At 44.7% G+C, this 20485-nt stretch overlaps 1 protein-coding gene across 1 annotated transcript in view; it reads right to left on the bottom strand.

The window, feature by feature from the left end:
* The window catches only part of MCOLN2 (mucolipin TRP cation channel 2), a 278993-nt gene that overhangs the window by 151198 nt on the left and 107310 nt on the right, over positions 1 to 20485 (bottom strand). The window contains exons 5-7 of the mRNA XM_069232279.1: positions 19948 to 20020; positions 19771 to 19867; positions 12195 to 12294 (exon numbers count right to left, since the gene is read on the bottom strand). Of these exons, the coding sequence (XP_069088380.1) occupies positions 12195 to 12294; positions 19771 to 19867; positions 19948 to 20020 (270 nt within the window). The remainder of the gene's footprint in view (positions 1 to 12194; positions 12295 to 19770; positions 19868 to 19947; positions 20021 to 20485) is intronic.

The raw sequence follows: 20485 nt of genomic DNA, 5'->3' as shown, positions 1-20485 counted from the left end.
GTGACTAACTGTAGATTTTGGCCTCTAGCTCAGCCGCCACCTAGGGAAACCTACCAAACCTGTGCATTTCTGAAAACTAGAGACCTAGGGGAATCCAAGGAGGGGTGACTTGCGGGGCTCGGACCAGGTTCTGTTACCCAGAATCCTTTGCAAATCTCAAAATTTGGCTAAAAAAACACATGTTCCTCACATTTCTGTGGCAGAAAGTTCTGGAATCTGAGAGGAGCCACAAATTTCCTTCCACCCAGCGTTCCCCCACGTCTCCCGATAAAAATGATACCTCACTTGTGTGGGTAGGCCTAGCGCCCGCGACAGGATATGCCCCAAAACACAACGTGGACATATCACAGAAAACAGAGCTGTTTTTAGCAAAGTGACTACCTGTAGATTTTGGCCTCTAGCTCAGCCGCCACCTAGGGAAACCTACCAAACCTGTGCATTTGTGAAAACTAGAGACCTAGGGGAATCCAAGGAGGGGTGACTTGCGGGGCTCGGACCAGGTTCTGTTACCCAGAATCCTTTGCAAACCTCAAAATTTGGCTAAAAAAACACATGTTCCTCACATTTCTGTGGCAGAAAGTTCTGGAATCTGAGAGGAGCCACAAATTTCCTTCCACCCAGCGTTCCCCCACGTCTCCCGATAAAAATGATACCTCACTTGTGTGGGTAGGCCTAGCGCCCGCGACAGGATATGCCCCAAAACACAACGTGGACATATCACAGAAAACAGAGCTGTTTTTAGCAAAGTGACTACCTGTAGATTTTGGCCTCTAGCTCAGCCGCCACCTAGGGAAACCTACCAAACCTGTGCATTTCTGAAAACTAGAGACCTAGGGGAATCCAAGGAGGGGTGACTTGCGGGGCTCGGACCAGGTTCTGTTACCCAGAATCCTTTGCAAATCTCAAAATTTGGCTAAAAAAACACATGTTCCTCACATTTCTGTGGCAGAAAGTTCTGGAATCTGAGAGGAGCCACAAATTTCCTTCCACCCAGCGTTCCCCCACGTCTCCCGATAAAAATGATACCTCACTTGTGTGGGTAGGCCTAGCGCCCACGACAGGATATGCCCCAAAACACAACGTGGACATATCACAGAAAACAGAGCTGTTTTTAGCAAAGTGACTACCTGTAGATTTTGGCCTCTAGCTCAGCCGGCACCTAGGGAAACCTACCAAACCTGTGCATTTCTGAAAACTAGAGACCTAGGGGAATCCAAGGAGGGGTGACTTGTGTGGCTCGGACCAGGTTCTGTTACCCAGAATCCTTTGCAAACCTCAAAATTTGGCTAAAAAAACACATGTTCCTCACATTTCTGTGGCAGAAAGTTCTGGAATCTGAGAGGAGCCACAAATTTCCTTCCACCCAGCGTTCCCCCACGTCTCCCGATAAAAATGATACCTCACTTGTGTGGGTAGGCCTAGCGCCCGCGACAGGATATGCCCCAAAACACAACGTGGACACATCACAGAAAACAGAGCTGTTTTTAGCAAAGTGACTACCTGGAGATTTTGGCCTCTAGCTCAGCCGCCACCTAGGGAAACCTACCAAACCTGTACATTTCTGAAAACTAGAGACCTAGGGGAATCCAAGGAGGGGTGACTTGTGTGGCTCGGACCAGGTTCTGTTACCCTGAATCCTTTGCAAACCTCAAAATTTGGCTAAAAAAACACTTGTCCCTCAAATTTCTGTGGCAGAAAGTTCTGGAATCTGAGAGGAGCTACAAATTTCCTTCCACCCAGCGTTCCCCCAAGTCTCCCGATAAAAATGATACCTCACTTGCGTGGGTAGGCCTAGCGCCGGCGACAGGAAACACCCCAAAGCGCAACGTGGACACATCCTAAATTTTGGAAAAAAACAGAGGTGTTTTTTGCGAAGTGCCTACCTGTAGATTTTGGCCTCTAGCTCAGCCGGCACCTAGGGAAACCTACCAAACCTGTGCATTTCTGAAAACTAGAGACCTAGGGGAATCCAAGGAGGGGTGACTTGCGGGGCTCGGACCAGGTTCTGTTACCCAGAATCCTTTGCAAACCTCAAAATTTGGCTAAAAAAACACATGTCCCTCACATTTCTGTGGCAGAAAGTTCTGGAATCTGAGAGGAGCTACAAATTTCCTTCCACCCAGCGTTCCCCCAAGTCTCCCGATAAAAATGATACCTCACTTGCGTGGGTAGGCCTAGCGCCGGCGACAGGAAACACCCCAAAGCGCAACGTGGACACATCCTAAATTTTGGAAAAAAACAGAGGTGTTTTTTGCGAAGTGCCTACCTGTAGATTTTGGCCTCTAGCTCAGCCGGCACCTAGGGAAACCTACCAAACCTGTGCATTTCTGAAAACTAGAGACCTAGGGGAATCCAAGGAGGGGTGACTTGCGGGGCTCGGACCAGGTTCTGTTACCCAGAATCCTTTGCAAACCTCAAAATTTGGCTAAAAATACACATGTTACTCACATTTCTGTGGCAGAAAGTTCTGGAATCTGAGAGGAGCCACAAATTTCCTTCTACCCAGCGTTCCCCCAAGTCTCCCGATAAAAATGATACCTCACTTGTGTGGGTAGGACTAGCGCCCACGAAAGGAAAGGGCCCAAAACACAACGTGGACACATCACATTTTTTTATAAAAAGCAGTGCCTACCTGTGGATTTTGGCCTGTAGCTCAGCCGACACCTGAGGAAACCTAGCAAACCAGTGCATTTTTGAAAACTAGAAACCCAGGGGAATCCAAGATGGGGTGACTTGCGGGGCTCTGACCAGGTTATGTTACCCAGAATCCTTTGCAAACATCAAAATTTGGCCCAAAAAACACTTTTTCCTCTCATTTCGGTGACAGAAAGTTCTGGAATCTGAGAGGAGCCACAAATTTCCTTCCACCCAGCGTTCCCCTAAGTCTCTCGATAAAAATGGTACATCACTTCTGTGGGTAGGCCTAGCGCCCACAAAAGGAAATGGCCCAAAACACAACGTGGACACAACATATTTTTCACAGAAAACAGAGGTGTTTTTTGCAAGGTGCCTACCTGTGGTGTTTGGCCTGTAGCTCAGCCGGCCCCAGGGGGGGGGGGGGGGGGGGGGGGCAGAAATGCCCTAAAATAAATTTGCCCCCCCAACCCCCACCCTCCCCCGTCGGGAGCGACCCTTGCCTACGGGGTCGCTCCCCCTGCGTGACATTGGCACCAAAAAACAAATCCCCGGTGCCTAGTGGTTTCTGCCCCCTTGGGGGCAGGTTGACCTAAAATCAGCCAATCTGCCCCCAAGGGGGGCAGAAATGGCCTAAATACAATTTGTCCCTCAGGGGAGCGACTTTTGCCTGATGGGTCGCTCCCCATCTCTAAAAAAAAAAAAACAAAGAAAAAAAAAAAGAAAAAAATGAAAAATTCCCCTGGCGCCTAGAGGTTTCTGCCCCCCCCCCCCCGGGGGGCAGATCGGCCTAATAATAGGCCGATCTGCCCCCCGGGGGGGCAGAAATGGCCTAAAATAAATTTGCCCCCCCAACACCCACCCCCCCCCCGGGAGCGACCCTTGCCTACGGGGTCGCTCCCCCTGCGTGACATTGGCGCCAAAAAACAAATCCCCGGTGCCTAGTGGTTTCTGTCCCCTTGGGGGCAGATTGACCTAAAATTGACAAATCTGCCCCCAGGGGGGCAGAAATGGTCTAAATACAATTTGCCCCCCCAGGGGAGCGACCCTTGCCTGATGGGTCGCTCCCCATCTCTAAAAAAAGAAACAACAAAAAAAAAAAAAACACAAAAAAAAAATTGCCCTGGTGCCTAGAGTGTTCTGCCCCCCCCCCCCCCCCGGGGGCAGTTCGGCCTAATAATAGGCCGATCTGTCCCCCGGGGGGGCAGAAATGGCCTAAAATAAATTTGCCCCCCCCACCCCCCCCCCCCCGGGAGCGACCCTTGCCTACAGGGTCGCTCCCCCTGCGTGACATTGGCGCCAAAAAACAAATCCCCGGTGCCTAGTGGTTTCTGCCCCCTTGGGGCAGATTGACCTAAAATTGACAAATCTGCCCCCAGGGGGGCAGAAATGGTCTAAATACAATTTGCCCCCCCAGGGGAGCGACCCTTGCCTGATGGGTCGCTCCCCATCTCTAAAAAAAGAAACAACAAAAAAAAAAAAACACAAAAAAAAAATTGCCCTGGTGCCTAGAGTGTTCTGCCCCCCCCCCCCCCCCGGGGGCAGTTCGGCCTAATAATAGGCCGATCTGTCCCCCGGGGGGGCAGAAATGGCCTAAAATAAATTTGCCCCCCCCACCCCCCCCCCCCCCCGGGAGCGACCCTTGCCTACAGGGTCGCTCCCCCTGCGTGACATTGGCGCCAAAAAACAAATCCCCGGTGCCTAGTGGTTTCTGCCCCCTTGGGGGCAGATTGACCTAAAATTGGCCAATCTGCCCCCAGGGGGGCAGAAATGGTCTAAATACAATTTGCCCCCCCAGGGGAGCGACCCTTGCCTGATGGGTCGCTCCCCATCTCTAAAAAAAGAAACAACAAAAAAAAAAAAACACAAAAAAAAAATTGCCCTGGCGCCTAGAGTGTTCTGCCCCCCCCCCCCGGGGGCAGTTCGGCCTAATAATAGGCCGATCTGTCCCCCGGGGGGGCAGAAATGGCCTAAAATAAATTTGCCCCCCCAACCCCCACCCCCCCCCCCGGGAGCGACCCTTGCCTACGGGGTCGCTCCCCCTGCGTGAGATTGGCGCCAAAAAACAAATCCCCGGTGCCTAGTGGTTTCTGCCCCCTTGGGGGCAGATTGACCTAAAATTGGCCAATCTGCCCCCAGGGGGGCAGAAATGGTCTAAATATAATTTGCCCCCCCAGGGGTGCGACCCTTGCCTGATGGGTCGCTCCCCATCTCTAAAAAAAGAAACAACAAAAAAAAAAAAACACAAAAAAAAAATTGCCCTGGTGCCTAGAGTGTTCTGCCCCCCCCCCGGGGGCAGTTCGGCCTAATAATAGGCCGATCTGTCCCCCGGGGGGGCAGAAATGGCCTAAAATAAATTTGCCCCCCCAACCCCCCCCCCCCCCCCCCCCGGGAGCGACCCTTGCCTACGGGGTCGCTCCCCCTGCGTGACATTGGCGCCAAAAAACAAATCCCCGGTGCCTAGTGGTTTCTGCCCCCTTGGGGGCAGATTGACCTAAAATTGGCCAATCTGCCCCCAGGGGGGCAGAAATGGTCTAAATACAATTTGCCCCCCAGGGGAGCGACCCTTGCCTGATGGGTCGCTCCCCATCTCTAAAAAAAAAAAAAGAACCAAAAAAAAAAACACCAAAAAAAAATTTGCCCTGGCGCCTAGAGGTTTCTTCCCCCCCTGGGGGCAGATCGGCCTAATAATAGGCCGATCTGCCCCCAGGGGGGGCAGAAATGGCCTAAAATAAATTCCCCTCCCCCCCAGGGAGCGACCCTTGCCTAAGTGGTCGCTCCCTTTGCGTGAAATTCACGCAAAGAAAAAACTCCCTGGTGTCTAGTGGTTTCTACCCCCCTTGGGGGCAGATTGGCCTCATCAAAATAGGCCAATCTGCCCCCAAGGGGGGCAGAAATGGGCAAAATATAATTTTCCCCCAAGGGGAGCGACCCTTGCCTAAGGGGTCACTCCCCACCAAAAAAAAAAAAAATGAAAAAAAAAAAAAAAAATGGTCCCTGGTGCCTAGAGGTTTCTGCCCCCCCTGGGGGCAGATCGGCCTAATAGTAGGCCGATCTGCCCCTAGGGGGGGCAGAAAAGGCCTTCCCGAAAATATGCCCCCCTGGGAGCGACCCTTGCCCAAGGGGTCGCTCCCTTTTGTCAATAACCATAAAAAAAAAAAAAAATCCCTGGTGTCTAGTGGTTTCTACCCCCCTTGGGGGCAGATTGGCCTCATCAAAATAGGCCAATCTGCCCCCAAGGGGGGCAGAAATGGCCAAAATATAATTTTCCCCCAAGGGGAACGACCCTTGCCTAAGGGGTCGCTCCCCACCTCAATAAAAAAAAAATGAAAAAAAAAAAAAAAAAAAAAAAAAAAGAGGTCCCTGGTGCCTAGAGGTTTCTGCCCCCCCTGGGGGCAGATCGGCCTAATAAGGCCGATCTGCCCCCAGGGGGGGCAGAAAAGGCCTTTTCAAAAAAATGCCCCCCCTGGGAGCGACCCTTGCCCAAGGGGTCGCTCCCTTTTGTCAATTTCTACGAAAAAAAAAAAAATCCCTGGTGTCTAGTGGGGTTTCAAAAACCGGATTGCAAGCAATCCGGCTTTTGAAACCCTCGGAGGGACTTCAAAGGGAAGGAAATACTTTTCCTTCCCTTTGAAGCCCCTCCGGGCCTCCCAAGTGATTGAAAAAGAAATGCTTTTGCATTTCTTTTTCAATCGCGCTGGAAGCAGAGCTTCCAGCGCGACGAGGGAGGCCCCTGTGACACATCAGCGCGCGCGCGCGCGCTGACGTCACAGGGGGGGTGGGGGGGGGTCGGGGGTGGAAGGGGAAGGTCTTCCCCTTCCATCCCCGACTTGGGGGGGGGGAGGGGGGTGCACGGGGGGCGCGCTAGCGCGCCCCCAAGTTCCCCTGTGCCATGGACGAGATGATCTCGTCCAAGGCACAGGGGAACTGTAGCCTTGGACGAGATCATCTCGTCCAAGGCACAGAAGAGGTTAATCTCCAAGACTCCCTTGGACTTGTAGCAGTTAATCAGTTTGTGGGCCTTTGAATGAAAGAAGGATGGAAGTAAACTTTTCTAAAACAAAGAATAGGGCCCCAACCCCATACAAGATCTGCAAGAACACATTAAAATTGTAAGCCGTGGAGAATGAGCATGTCACAGGATTCGAGTATTTTAGGGCTTGAGCTAACCCACAACATATCTTGAGCGCCACAGCTAGTTAAACGTGAACGTGCTAGAGCAATGAAAACCTTAAGGGGAGAACAACTGGAGTTGTCCTGCTAACTCTCGAAATAATATTGTGAAGGCTTTTGGTACCGCCCTATGCAGAGTGAAACTATGGGAGCATAATAAAATGTTTTAATCTAACTAAAGCAAAAAATACATTCTTAAAAGGCATTGATTTCCATGTTCCAGTGTGCTTCCATTTTCCATTCCATCTGGATTTAGGTCATAAACTAAGGCTGTCCACAAGAGAATCCTTCGTAGTCACCATGTAAATTATAAAAAATATTTTGGGCCCATCCAATGGAGGGGGAACTAAAGAAATAGAAGACTGGCAGCTATATTGACCATTTTTTAGGATTTTAAATGTACATTTACTTTTGAACCGTTTCTGGATTATGTTCCACCACTTAACACTTACATATTAAATTTAAACACAGAATTTTATTAACTAATAGTCACTGTTGCATGGTTCAAAACTCTTATCGCTAAGGATAGGGGTCCAGTATGCAAAGTGGAGACTGAATCTGATGCACATTTACTGTTTTTCTGTAAAGCATATGCCAATGTTCGAAATAAATTGATAGCCCCAATCCATACGGATAGAACAGTGTGAAGATACCCTAAAAGTATTAAAGACTGACACAGGCAAACTCATTATCATTAGTGTCAAAATATTTACTGTGTATGTGGAACATTAAGAGGAAAATAATCAACTCTGTAACTGATTTCTGAATTGACTGAGTGTTTTATTCAATTTGTTTATACTAGGGCAGTGGTTCCCAATCTGTGGTCTGGGGACCCCTGGGGGTCCGCAAAGCCTCCTCAGGGGGTCTGTGACTGCTTAGAAAATGTAATAATATTGATAGATTAGGTCCCCAGCTTTCGCCAATGATTCACTATTGGGGGTGGGGTTTATGGGGTTCCCGGACTCCAATATGCATTTAGTGGTGGTCCCCGGGTTAAAGTACTGTTAAAGAGGTCAAAAGGTTGGGAACCACTGTACTAGGTCACTATTTGATGACCTTAAAGTGTACATATTTGATATTTTTATGATTTTATCTTTTGATGTATTTAAGACATAACAATTTTGTGCACCGTGGGTCCCATTCTCAGCTCTCCCTGTGTTGCTGCATCACTCTTGCTCCTGTCTTCTCCTTGCTTTTTTCCCCAGTTTGAGTGCCTCCTCTCGGTTTTCCTTCGTTCTTAATGCTTTCTCTTTGCTTTTCTCCCATTTTTCATGCGTCTTCTTGCTTTTCCCTTGTTTTCACTGCTTTCTCCTTGCTTATTCCTTGTCTTTTGTGTGCCTTCTCCCTGCTTTTTCTTCATTCTCACTGCCGCCTTCTTGCTTTTCCCTCATTCTCATTGCTTTCTCCTTTTACCCAGTTTTTTGTGTGACTTCTCCTGGCTTTGCTCTTGTTTTCACTGCTTTCTCTGTGTTTCCACAATTTTTTTGTGTTCCTTCTCCTTGCTTTATCCTTCATTTTCTCTCCTTTTGCCTTGCTTTTTCTCCTGTTTCACGTTCAGCATCCCCATGCAACTCCAGACCCTCACCTCACTTCCGGAATTCTGAAGGACCCTCAAGACCTGGCTGTTCGAATGAGCCTCGAGGACCTGCAAGCGCCTGGATAATATGTTGAGTGACTAGCAGCGCTTTACAAGTCCTGATTGATTTATTGATGTGCTTTAAGCGGTTCACTCCAAATAAACTTTTCTCTATCTTGCGTTTGACACAGACAAAACAGAAAGACTTATAGGCATCGGCAGTCATTCTGATAAGGCACCCTACAGTGTAGATACTAATTACGCATGAGGAACTCCAAAATGTCATGGTCTCCATGAACTCTGGCAAGACTCCAGGCCCAAATGGGTATCCATCTTAATTCTTCAAGTGTTATGCCTCTTTGCTGACACCACTTCTCCTCAATATGTTTGAGGAAGCAGCAGAAAAGGACCTCCTGCCACAGGACTTAAGAGGCTCTTACTATTGAAGTCATTCATAAAACCATGAAAGATCCCGCATACTCCACCTCATACTGACCGATTTCATTAATCAAAAGAAGCAAAAATATGAGCAAAACTCTTGGCCACAGGAATAATACAAGTCAACCACTCCCTTGTTAGACCAGATTGGAACGGCTTTGTGCCAAAACAGGGGACCTGGCATTGTATTTAACACCTACAATTGATCCTAGCCAGGGAAAGGGAACCGCAGAAGACAATATGCGAGGTGCTCATCGAATTTTGAAAAAGCATTTGATTCAGTCCATCTGCCCTTCATGTTCCACATCTTCCACTTTATGAACCTTGGCCCCATTTAGTCAGAATGCTGTAACCAACCAAGGGCCTGAGTAAATGGAGTGCTGTCTTACTCTTTTCCCTATTGAAAGAGTAATCAGACAGGGCTGCCCACTCTGTCCCTGTCCCCTCCTGTTTATGCTAGTTGTGGTCGAGCCTTTGGAGCAATGGATGTGCCACGATGTACTGTTCTCTGGTATTTACTGGGGCACCCTACTCAAAGAAAATGTTTTGCTTTATGTAGAGGACTTGCTAGTATACGTGCGGAAGCTGGACCAATCAATCCCCAGGCTGTCAGACATCTTGCAAATCTATGGCAAATGTTATGGCCTGCAGGTAAATTACAAGTAATTTCAATACGTACCAATAGCAGGACCTTGCACCACCAGTGAGACAGCCTGGCAAATCCCACAAACAGAAGTACCCGTCAAATACTTGAGGTACACTTCTCCAAAAATAAGCAATTATCCTGGGATTGCAACATTGCTACCCTGCTTTTAACTTATGCATACAAAAAGTTGTGGTCTGGGTCAAGCTCCCCATCCCTACAATATTTAATCACAAGAATTACATTCCTTACTGCCTTTCTATGGGCAGAGGTAGGACCACAGGTCCTGATGGCGAAACATACACATACTCCATATGATGAGGGTCTGGGTATTCCAGATATTTGGTTATACTACTAGCCATAATAGCTAGCGGTCTTCAATGACTGGATACTCAGAGATCCGGATGACCCAACATACCGTCTGGAACATCCCTCCTTATAGGCATGGGGACTAGATGACATACCCTATTGCTTATTGGTACCTAGAAGACTGCCAGATCCCACTCAAATCTCCTTGACTTGCTGACAACACTCTCAAGTATAGCACAAGACTATCACTAACACAACACCTTGGTGGCACGGATCATGGCTACCCAAGTAGCTGCCCTGCAAGGATTCGGGGGCTGGGACCAAATCGGCATCACTAAATAGGAGACCTAAAGTTAATTACACACATTATGTTATTCGCAGAACTATCCAAAGAATTTCAATTTCATAAAACCGAATTCCTTCGTTAGTTACAGCCATCGCACTCCCTGACAAAAAAACAGCCCCCTCCTACAACAAGTACCCAAGTTTAACCCGCTTGAACTCAAGGTCACTATAGAAGGCCTAGGAGAGAAAAGGGCATGCCGTAGCTACGGTTCATTGGTGGGCAATGCCCCAACCCCTACACGCAGCTCAGGGACCACAGGCAGCAAGACTGTGGCTCAATGATGGATGAAGAATGACAAGAAACCAAGATTGCAGCTAGATGCCTAGCCATATCGGCCAAGCTCAGTTTAATACAATTCAAATACTTCTAGAGTCTGCTATGACCTAAACAAACAGTGGCGCATTGGACAGAAGCCAAAGAACCACTGCCAGAGATGGAACATGGAAGGCAGGGGCTTCTATCACATGATATGGAGCTGCCCTCACATAGCCTGACACAGGACCATAATACATGATACACTGAGTAAGCTTGCAGGCTACACACAGACTCTGAATCCAAAACAAGCAATACTGGGCATTGGAGAATCTGGGGTAGAACAAGTAGGCCTCAAAAGCTCAATAGCCACTGGCTTACTAGTGACAAAATGAGGCATTGCTAGTTGTTAGATAGCAATGTACTCCTCAACAGTCAGAGTGGATAAAGAAAATGGACATTTGTGCAGCCGATGAGAAATCAGTTTATACAGCCCGTGAAAATATCATACAACCTGGGATGCGTGGTGGGACTACACAAACTGAATATATCAACTTTGGTTGAGGGTTACTTGACCTTATCTGCAAACTGTGTGTACAATGCAGTAGTGGCTGCCTCTTAATAATCACTATTATGTTAGAAAAGCGAGAAGAACAGTTTAGAAATAAATAAAAATAAACAATCGGACACTGTATACACAAGTCTTTCTGGAAAAAACGTTAAGTGTTATGCCAAATGATGGCAGGTCACTTATGTTATCAACTGCCCTCCAGCTTCAAAAACAGACTAAGATTTGGAGCAGCTCAACACCTCAATGACGTGAATTAAACAATTTAGCAAAACATTGTGAGCTCAGAAATCCGCAATGCGTGCTCTCATATTACGAGACACATGGGACGTGCAGGGCAGTGCGGACAGACCTTAATTTATATGTTCTGCTTTCGGATCTGCTTATGAAAGGGCAGTGCCTAAGGCGAATGCCCTGGTTCTATTTTGGCCTGCATGTCCCCATGAGACAAGAACTGAGCCAGACACCTGGCCTGAGCGGGGCTCAAGGCTTGCTTGGCCCTCCAATCTCATGTGACACACGCTGCTAGCTGACATAATGTGAATATGTATTGGCAATGCCAATAGATCTGGTTTTAAAAGAATAGTGTATGGTAATATGCTGTATTAGATGCAGCTAGTGTGGGAATGGATGGGTGTGTAGAAGCAAAGAACTGTAAAATAATATTGGTGTAGGTTAAAAGGTCACATGACACTTTCACTGAGAAGCAAGACCTAAAAATCCATGTAGGTTAACACCGGTCTTCCTCCCATTTGTGCTGCTGCTAAAGGAAAACACCATAAATTATCCAGTCATGTAGGACAATTTAATAGCATGTGTGTGCCCTTGAACGTTCAACATCAGGCAGCTAGATAAAGAAACAAAATGATCACAGCTGTGTGGAGAGAAAGTACTTTTTTGTGGAAGCACACAACTTCTGCCCAATCAAAACATGTACACCTGCCTCCCAATATGTGGGCAGATCCTCTATCTGGTGTTCCCGCATAATTGGTTGGTGACAACTGTGCTGTCAAGTCAGACCATAAAAAAACACTGGGGACATTTCGAAGCAGTTTGACCCGGGTTTCCTTCTTTTACAATTGCATACATTGCATTACTTATAATTAAGCTCTATCCCAACGAACTCTAGGTATCTACGGTTTCCCTTAAGGGTCTGTAAAACAAAGAACGGCATTGTGACATTATATCTATTGTCTAATGATGAGCTATGCAGAAATAATACGGCAATGCTAGTATGTTAAGAAACAGGACTTACTTGATCCAGACACATGCCAGTCTTTGCAGTCTTGAATATAAGCATCGCTATCAAAATATATTTTGATTTTACCGCTGTGGGCTTGATTATCAAAGAGAATCTGGAAAGAAACGGAAGATTGTTCACTAAGTGCCACCTCATAGATAACACTGCGTTAACGTCTATCTATAAGATCATAAACAGGCAGCAATGACGTCAACTCGAGATGAGAAGGGACCACCAAGTAGTCTTAGGAAGCAGGGGCGAACACGTGCAGTGTTATTTCTTGGGCGTGGTTAATAGCACAGACAATAAGGAGATATAAATAATGTTCCATAAAGATTACAGCTGGTGAAAACGCAACAGTTCAGTGGGAAACTTGTGCTGGATGGTCGTTAAATAAATTAACCCGACTTATTCAGTAGGATAAACCATTTTACTAACATGAAATAGAACGTATGCTGGCAGTTGTATTTTTTTATTCTGTGTACAACTTTGAGATTTATCAAGTAATTGGAAAAAATGATTTACACACATTGGCTCAAATCACAAAAGTGGTGTAAATCACAAAGCGCAGCAGAAATTGATGTCTGTACCTGGGGTGTTCAAAATTGCGAAATCCTAAATACAAAGCTCCTGAAGTTTAAAAAAAAAAAAAAAAAAACTGAGTCATTGGCCATTTGCTGCAGTGGGAAATGGTTTCTTCAGACACAAGGGGTCGCATAGGGAAGCATTAGGAACTGGGCCCACTCAACACTCAAGGCTAATCAGCCATCACCCTTTCTTTAAAAATTTATTACAGGAAGAACAAAAAAGTACAAGTATCAGGTTATAAGTAAAAGAAAAGACATCGTTAAAATACCTCGAGCCTACTATAGATCATACCCGAACCAACGGTTCTTTAAAATAAAAAAAATAAAAAATTTAAAAAACTCAAGACACAATATAAGATTCTTCTTTAGACCCCAGGACAAAGTGGTCCCCAAATATTTCCCCAACCCCTTTCATTTTCAGCACAGCCAATTCAAGTACATAATAATGCCTAATCAATGATAGAGAAAAATAAGGCAGGCAATGACATACAGCTTTGAAGCATCTTCAATTCTAAAGAGAGCATGATATTCAGAGTACCGAATTTCACCTGAAACCAGAGTTTCTGAGAGAGACACTGGTAAATATCCATCCAATGGACTCGAATTTGAGGGCAGCTTGCGAACATATGAATGATATTTGCCGTTGTCAGACCGCACTTACGGCACTTGACAGCTCCCCCTGCAGCCCTACCCACTTTCTCACTCCCTCAATGTTATCGCAAAGAATAGCAATAGTCTTTCATCTTAAGTCTGGCCAATATAAAAAATGTTGCAGACAAAGCAAAGGCCTGGGTCGACTTGGTACCATCAATGACTTACCCCAACAGATCAGACCATTTTACTGCCAAAATCACCAAGTCATGATTCCTAAACTGATTGAAGCAAGTATATAACCATCGGATATTAACTTGGTCTGCCCCTTTGCAGATTAAATCCAGTTATTTATGTTCATCGGATCTACAAATAGCCCGCCAATGAAGATAATCCCATATCGGAAGATACTTGAAAAAGCTTTTAGGCGAGAGAGAGAACTGTTACATAGAACAGCAAAGGAATGAACTGAACTGTCTGGTAAGAACTGACCAATAGTTTTCAGGTCAAATGAACCCCATAGCTGAAAGACAAAATCATAAAAAATAGGCAGGAGAGTGTTATTTCTACATACCTGTATATATAAATAAATACATTTGATCAATCTCATATTTCTGGCCCCAATTTGTCCAAATAGACTGGGCAGCAGGGATTACCTTGAATCGAACTCTCTTAAAATAGTTTGGATCGCATCTACTAAAACAGGCGCAAGCTTTGGGCCAGAAGTCAATTTCATATATAAACAGGATATTATGGTCGCCAATATCGGAGACCAAATAGTGAATACGTTCTCCGAGGGCAGCCCAAAAATACTGTTGAAAATTTGGTAGAGACTAACCAATCTCTTCCTGTGTTGTTTTCAACAATTTTATGGCCGATTGGTAGCCCCAAAGAAAGTTCCTAATAGCAGAATCCAGCCGCTTGAAGAAGGGATTTGGGGAAGACAATTGGTATAGCATGAAACAAATATAAGAACTTCGGCAATACATTCATTTGAATAATATTACACCGCCCAATAATATATAAGGGTAAATGATTCGAGAATTGTAATCAAGAAATAGTTTTTGATAGAGGAATCTCATAATTGGGTTTAAGGACTTCTTGCATGATAGCTGATATTTCAATACCCAAATAAATTGCAGAAGGAGTAACACAAACATTAAAAGCGGCATTAGGATTATTCAATATAATCTATCTTATTTTTATTCACCTTGCATCCAGACACCTTACCAAATTCAAATGCCTCCTGTTCAATTATGGCGTTGTCAGAAATAACGTCGACTGAAAATACTGCCACGTCATCTGCATAGGCAGTCACTTGTAACTTGACATCGTTAGCAACAAAGGACGACAGAAGCTCATGATTAGCAATGTAGGATAAGAAAGGTTCCTAGAAAATTTCAAAAAGTAACAGTGAAAGAGGACAGCCATATGTGGAGCCTCAGATCTGAAAAGGCTGAGAAATGTTTCCGTTAACAGTTACCCTTTCATGGGCTTTTTGACACAAAGTATGGACTCAATGACATTTTTTTTACTCCAAATCCCATTCTCACCATAGCCTCCCAGAGTTTAGGCCAGGAATCCTACCAAATGCCTTCTCAGCATCGAGGATGATCATGCCAGCAGAGAAATGAAGATTTGCTGCATCAATAAAGAATATCACCATATCAGTGTGAATAGTAGTATTCCTGCTTGGGACAAATCCATGCTGCTGTGATAACCTTAGAATAACTTTTTGCAGCGATGATTCAGCAGTTGCTTACCCTAGGTCAACATTGTGGAAGGTTAGGACAAAAAGAATAACCAAAGCAACTGCAAAGAGCATATAAAACTTAGAAGGAATTTAATCTTGGACCCAAGCTTTACCCTTACTTTTGAAACAAAAAATCTTGCTGGTCGATTCTTCATACTAATAATCGTCCCCCCTTTCCACATAAAAGCAGTAGCCTCAGCTTTTTCCTGCAATATACATCTTGCTTTGGCACTCTATCATTCCAAAAAAAAAAAAAAAAAAAAAAAAAAAAAAAACAGCCCTATTCATCAGGATCTTTGGAAAGGATCAAAGCAGCATCCTCTTTCTAGTTATGCCAATTCCTCAGTATCCTCCTCTTCTCTAGCCCGTAATCTGCGATTAAATTTGGCCACATATTTTAGTCATTGCCCTAACATATACTTTTACGGCATCCCATACCACTGAAATAGAGGTGGAACCCAGGTTATGTCCAATATATTCAAACTACCATTGGGTCATTCTTGCTGGTATCTGCCCAGTTCTAAAAGAAAGAATAATGGGATTATGGTCAGAAATGAACCGACTTCTAACTCACAGTTATAATTAAGACCGGGCAGAGGAAGACTATAATCGATGTGCGAATAATGATTATGGGCATGTGAAAAATAAGTATACCCAGGGCACCCAGTTTTAAATGTGTACCAAACATCACCAGCCCGTGCACTCTCATCAGCACACCAATTGCTTGTAACACTTCATTAATTTGGGGAGCTGCTCAGACATTTGTTGTGTCAATTTTATAATCAAGAACACAATTAAAAAATCCTGACAACTGCAAACCTGCCCAAGTCAGGAGCTCCTGCATAATTGTGTCAAAATCTGAAGGATCATCTTGATTTGGGACATACACAACATGTTGTGAAGCAAATGGAATAGACTTCTATCTGTACAATGAGCAACACCCATTTCTAATTTGTACCATTCTAATTATCTTGACAAAGAGGGAGGGCTGAAGATAAGAGCAGTGCCCATAGTTGAGACATTTTGGTTAGTTATCCCCACCATGGGAGAAAGCCAAGCTGACAAAGGGTTTACGGATCCTTAAATGCAACGTGCAACTCAGTGAGGCAGAGAAGTTTGCAGTTTGAAAAAGGTTACAGTCTCTTTAACTAGCAATCTCTGAAGAGGGCTATTTAATCCTCTAAGTATCCAGCTCATGAACTTGAGAGCCGTTATCAATTGAGATATAGAAAAAGTGTCCTACCCTGTCAGATCAGAACCATAGATTGAACCTAAACATACTCAGTTGAACACTCGATAAAAAGATGTCCTCCTATGTATATGAAAATATTAAACTGGTCCACCTCTTGATTTTTACCCTTGCCAGCCCCCCTCACCACATACTAGGCCCAAACCCCAATCCCCCCTCCCCCAAACATCTCTCTCAACCCAAAAGAGGGTCCACCCTAGGGGAAATGATCGCTCAAAAACCCACTGTGGAAGATTTGGCATAGACCGTCCCTCCCCAATCCCTGGTATAAGGGCTACCCACTCCAAATAACCCAAGATCATCCACTTACACTAACTAGAGAGAATGGCCAGTACGGCCAATAGAATAGAGAGACGTACAAAACAGAAATTGCTCTTACGCTACAAGGAATTTCTATGAAGCACAAATGGTTGAATTACACCAAAAGTTCCCCAGTTTAGAAAAATATAGAGTGTGGCATGGGACTTCAAAATAACATCATAAACCTCAGATATACCCCACCCTCCTCTACACTTTGGGATCAACATAGACTTCTTCAGTGGGTCTGAACCTATCAGCAGGCCCATCAAAAGGCCCCTCAAGTATAACTTCCTGTGCCCCTTGCTTAGAGAGGTGTAGGAGGCTTCCTCTGGATTAGATTTTCCAGACCAGTGAGATAGGAGTTCTCACCCTCCTCATGACCAACCATAGGTGTTGCCAAATCTGATCACCTTGAGGCGAGTCGGTTCCTGAAGAAACACCATCATCCCTAGTTTTCTTAAGGGCATAAGTAGCTTCTTACATTTCCAGCTGTATTGAGCAGTGGAAGAACAAATGTCAGACCTCAGAAAAAAGCTTAACAGACTCAACAGTTATTGCAGTGGAGAACTTGGCCCTAGAGTATCTCTCTCACCACAAAATAAACTTTTCTACATTAATCAAAATTGGACAAGGCTACTTTGCTGAGAAGTAGGCGGTATTATCAACCCAAGGTGGCAAGGGATGAGCCAAATCTGGGAGTCCTAGTCCCATTCTGAAAGTTCTGGAAAGGTTTTCCGAAAAAGCTCCATCACAAACTTCCTTGGGTCACTACCTTCCAGGTTCTCCTGAACCCCCAGAATATGCAGATTACTATGGCATTGTCTATTTTGAAGCACCTCAACTTTAGAATGTATAGTGCGCAGCTCCGCACGGAGCACACTGACATGGCCCACCAGCTGAGTGACTGAATCCTTATTCTCTGCAGTCCTCTGCACAAACTCTTTAATTCATTCAGCAATTTGGTTAATCTGCCATGATATTTTATTAACCTATGCCTGCATCTTAGCACTGCAATTTTTGATCTCAACAAATTGATTCTGAGGTTCAGACTTGAGCTCTTGTATAAGAAAGAAGATATCCTTGAGCGAGGGCTCCCGTCCAACAGCTGCCACTGTTTGTAATCAGAACATGGAAATAATTTGGGTAAGGGAGCTGCTGAGGGAAGGGCTCCTGAGTTTTTGTACTTCAAAATATCCTGTGATGCAAATCAAATTGAGGAGCCAAATTCAAATGCTCTTAGCAGGATATGGAAGGATCTCCAGGCCAGGGTAGGTGGAGGGCAGTACTGTTATCTGGACCCTGTTAATCGACACCTCTCTGTGGAATGAGGACCCTTCAAGCACAAACAAAGAAGCCCACCACCTCTCTTTGCCACCAATCTGCTATTTTTTCCTGAATTGGAACAAACCTGGCGAATCTGTGAGTTGGAGTGACCACCTAAATTTGACCCACTGCCAGTTCATTGTTCTGTTCTCCTCTACTCTGCCCAGTGGCCCATGAGCTCCAACTTGTTATCCATAACAGATCATCAGGACTAGGCTCAGGCAACAATGATCATTAAAGGAAAAAGTTGCAGGTATGTCCCACCATCATAGAGCACAGTCCACACTGGACCGGTTTACACCTGTTAACTGTTATGTACGCTTATTTATATGGTATTTCTATAAAGCACACCTAGCCATAAGGCAGCGGCGAGCTGTACATGGTCAAAAACATGTCTAAAGTCAGTGAGTAATACGGGAGGAACCTGAGTAGTGGACAGTTAATGTACTGTTCTTGCAGTGTTCTTTAAAGATGTGATTCTTCAACTCTTTCCTAAATTAGAGTGTTGCTGGGGCTTTTATTTGAAGAGGAGGAGGAATGGTAAGTCCTAGATTTCAACTGGGATAGACTTTCACACCCTGGGAATACAGCTGAACGACTGGTACACGGTCTGTTCCTTCAAGCACTTAATGGACTATACTCTGGTAACTGTGTGTTCCTCATAGCCTTACAGACATCTTGATCCCTTGCTTTTCTGTAGATGAGTTAGCAAGTTTTGAAGATGATGCAGATGGCAGAGATGGCCAGTGGAAGTCTCAGAGTTTTGGCATTATTGTAGAAGAGTTCTAAAGACATTTGTTAGCCATGCTGCAGCTCAGAGTGCTTCTTGCTAATGTCACATTAGCCACTCAGATGCTGTCCAAAACAGAATTGCCTCAGTTGAGGTTAGACCGGATCAGCACATGGACATCTATTATGAAGTCATCACAATGAAGGAATGCCTTCACATTTTGAAGCAGGTATAGTTGAGGGCAGAAGGTTTTAGCATCTGTCCTATGTATCAATGCGTATAAGAGTTGTGATGTGATGTTTTCCAACCAAAGAGCACAGATATTCCCCACGTCTGTTGCAAAATGTGGGTTTCAACTAGGGGTTCTGCAACTAAGACCTCTAAAGAGTCCACTGTGGTAAAGGGCTTGCAGTCAGAGATCCCACTGATGCCTATTTGGGCAGAGTTGTTACTCTGCTAAGAGCTCTAGCACTCTCCTTCCCTTTGACCCAGGAAGTATTTCCTCTACCTGGAACCTGGCAGTTCTTTTCAGAGCCATTTAGCATTAGCTAATTGGATGTACCTCAGGCTCTGGAAATGTAGTTACAAACAGAACGGATCTCCGCATGAGAAATTATATGGAAATGGTAATCTTACATATGTCAATACTAAATTAAATAACAATTTTAAAGATTCATTACAGCCTAAACCAAAGAAGTCTGTGAAAATAAGATCAGTCCTGCCAACATGAAATTACAAATGCAAGGTTTCGATTTAGTCCTCGATGTATGGAAAAACTTTTGTAAGCTAATAGCTCACTTTGCGATTCACTAAGAATCCAGAGGCAAGCCAGTAGTTCTCTAGTCATTACAGTTCTGGCAACATGCCAAATTAATTTCAGCTGTGTATTTTACTGAATTGTTTATTATTTCTGCTTAATTTGTATAATGTTATCCTTTCTGTCCAAAGCATTCCATCACCTAGGTCGATCTGTGTAGTGACGTCAAAAAACCCTGCAGCTCATTACATTTTTATACACATTTATTATTTTTCTAGAAAGACAATAAAAATGAACTTACTGTGTTATGAAAAACATAACAATCTGGTAATTCACGAGCACGAATTGTTTGAAGAGCGATACCTTTCAGCTTGAAAAAGATTTCAACATGTATAAGCCTAAGGGAAAGCAAAATAAATTCGTTGTTTTTTTCTCTAACTAAACTGAGAGTCCGTCTAAATTAAATTTCTCAATTTACCTGTAAAATTCTAGCTTAAAAAAGGTTGAATTCTTCTTATGCCAGTCACGAGTTGAATTGCTGGTTAAACACCCTAGAAAAAAAATATAACTTTTTTATATCACCTCAACATAAAAAGTCCCAAATCCAACCAAATCGACAACTTTTTTCATTTAAAAAAGAAAATTTAAGAATTAGGAAGAGATTAAAATGTGTTGTGTTCACAGTTTGTTGCATCCCTGCCAAGTGCCACCCATCAGGGGTGAGACTAACGCAATTTAGCGCTGGTGACTGCATCACTGCACTAAAATGCATTAGTCACGCATTTACATAGCTACCCTACACACTGGGGGATAATGAGAGATGCTCTGTGGCTGAATACAAGCAGCCTGCGTGGGCAATTCCTGATCTACATAAAGCTTAATATACTGCAGCTGAGGCACTCACTGGCTGTCATGGTGACCCCTACAAAGTCTAAGACTTAAACCAGAAACTTTGTTTCATGACTGTGCTGCAAAAACGAACTGTGCTCTGGCGCTCCCCCCCCCAATCTGTGCCT

Source organism: Pleurodeles waltl, chromosome 4_2, assembly GCF_031143425.1.
Source record: "Pleurodeles waltl isolate 20211129_DDA chromosome 4_2, aPleWal1.hap1.20221129, whole genome shotgun sequence".
Lineage (NCBI taxonomy): Eukaryota > Metazoa > Chordata > Amphibia > Caudata > Salamandridae > Pleurodeles > Pleurodeles waltl.
This window is presented reverse-complemented; position numbering and strand designations above follow the sequence as displayed.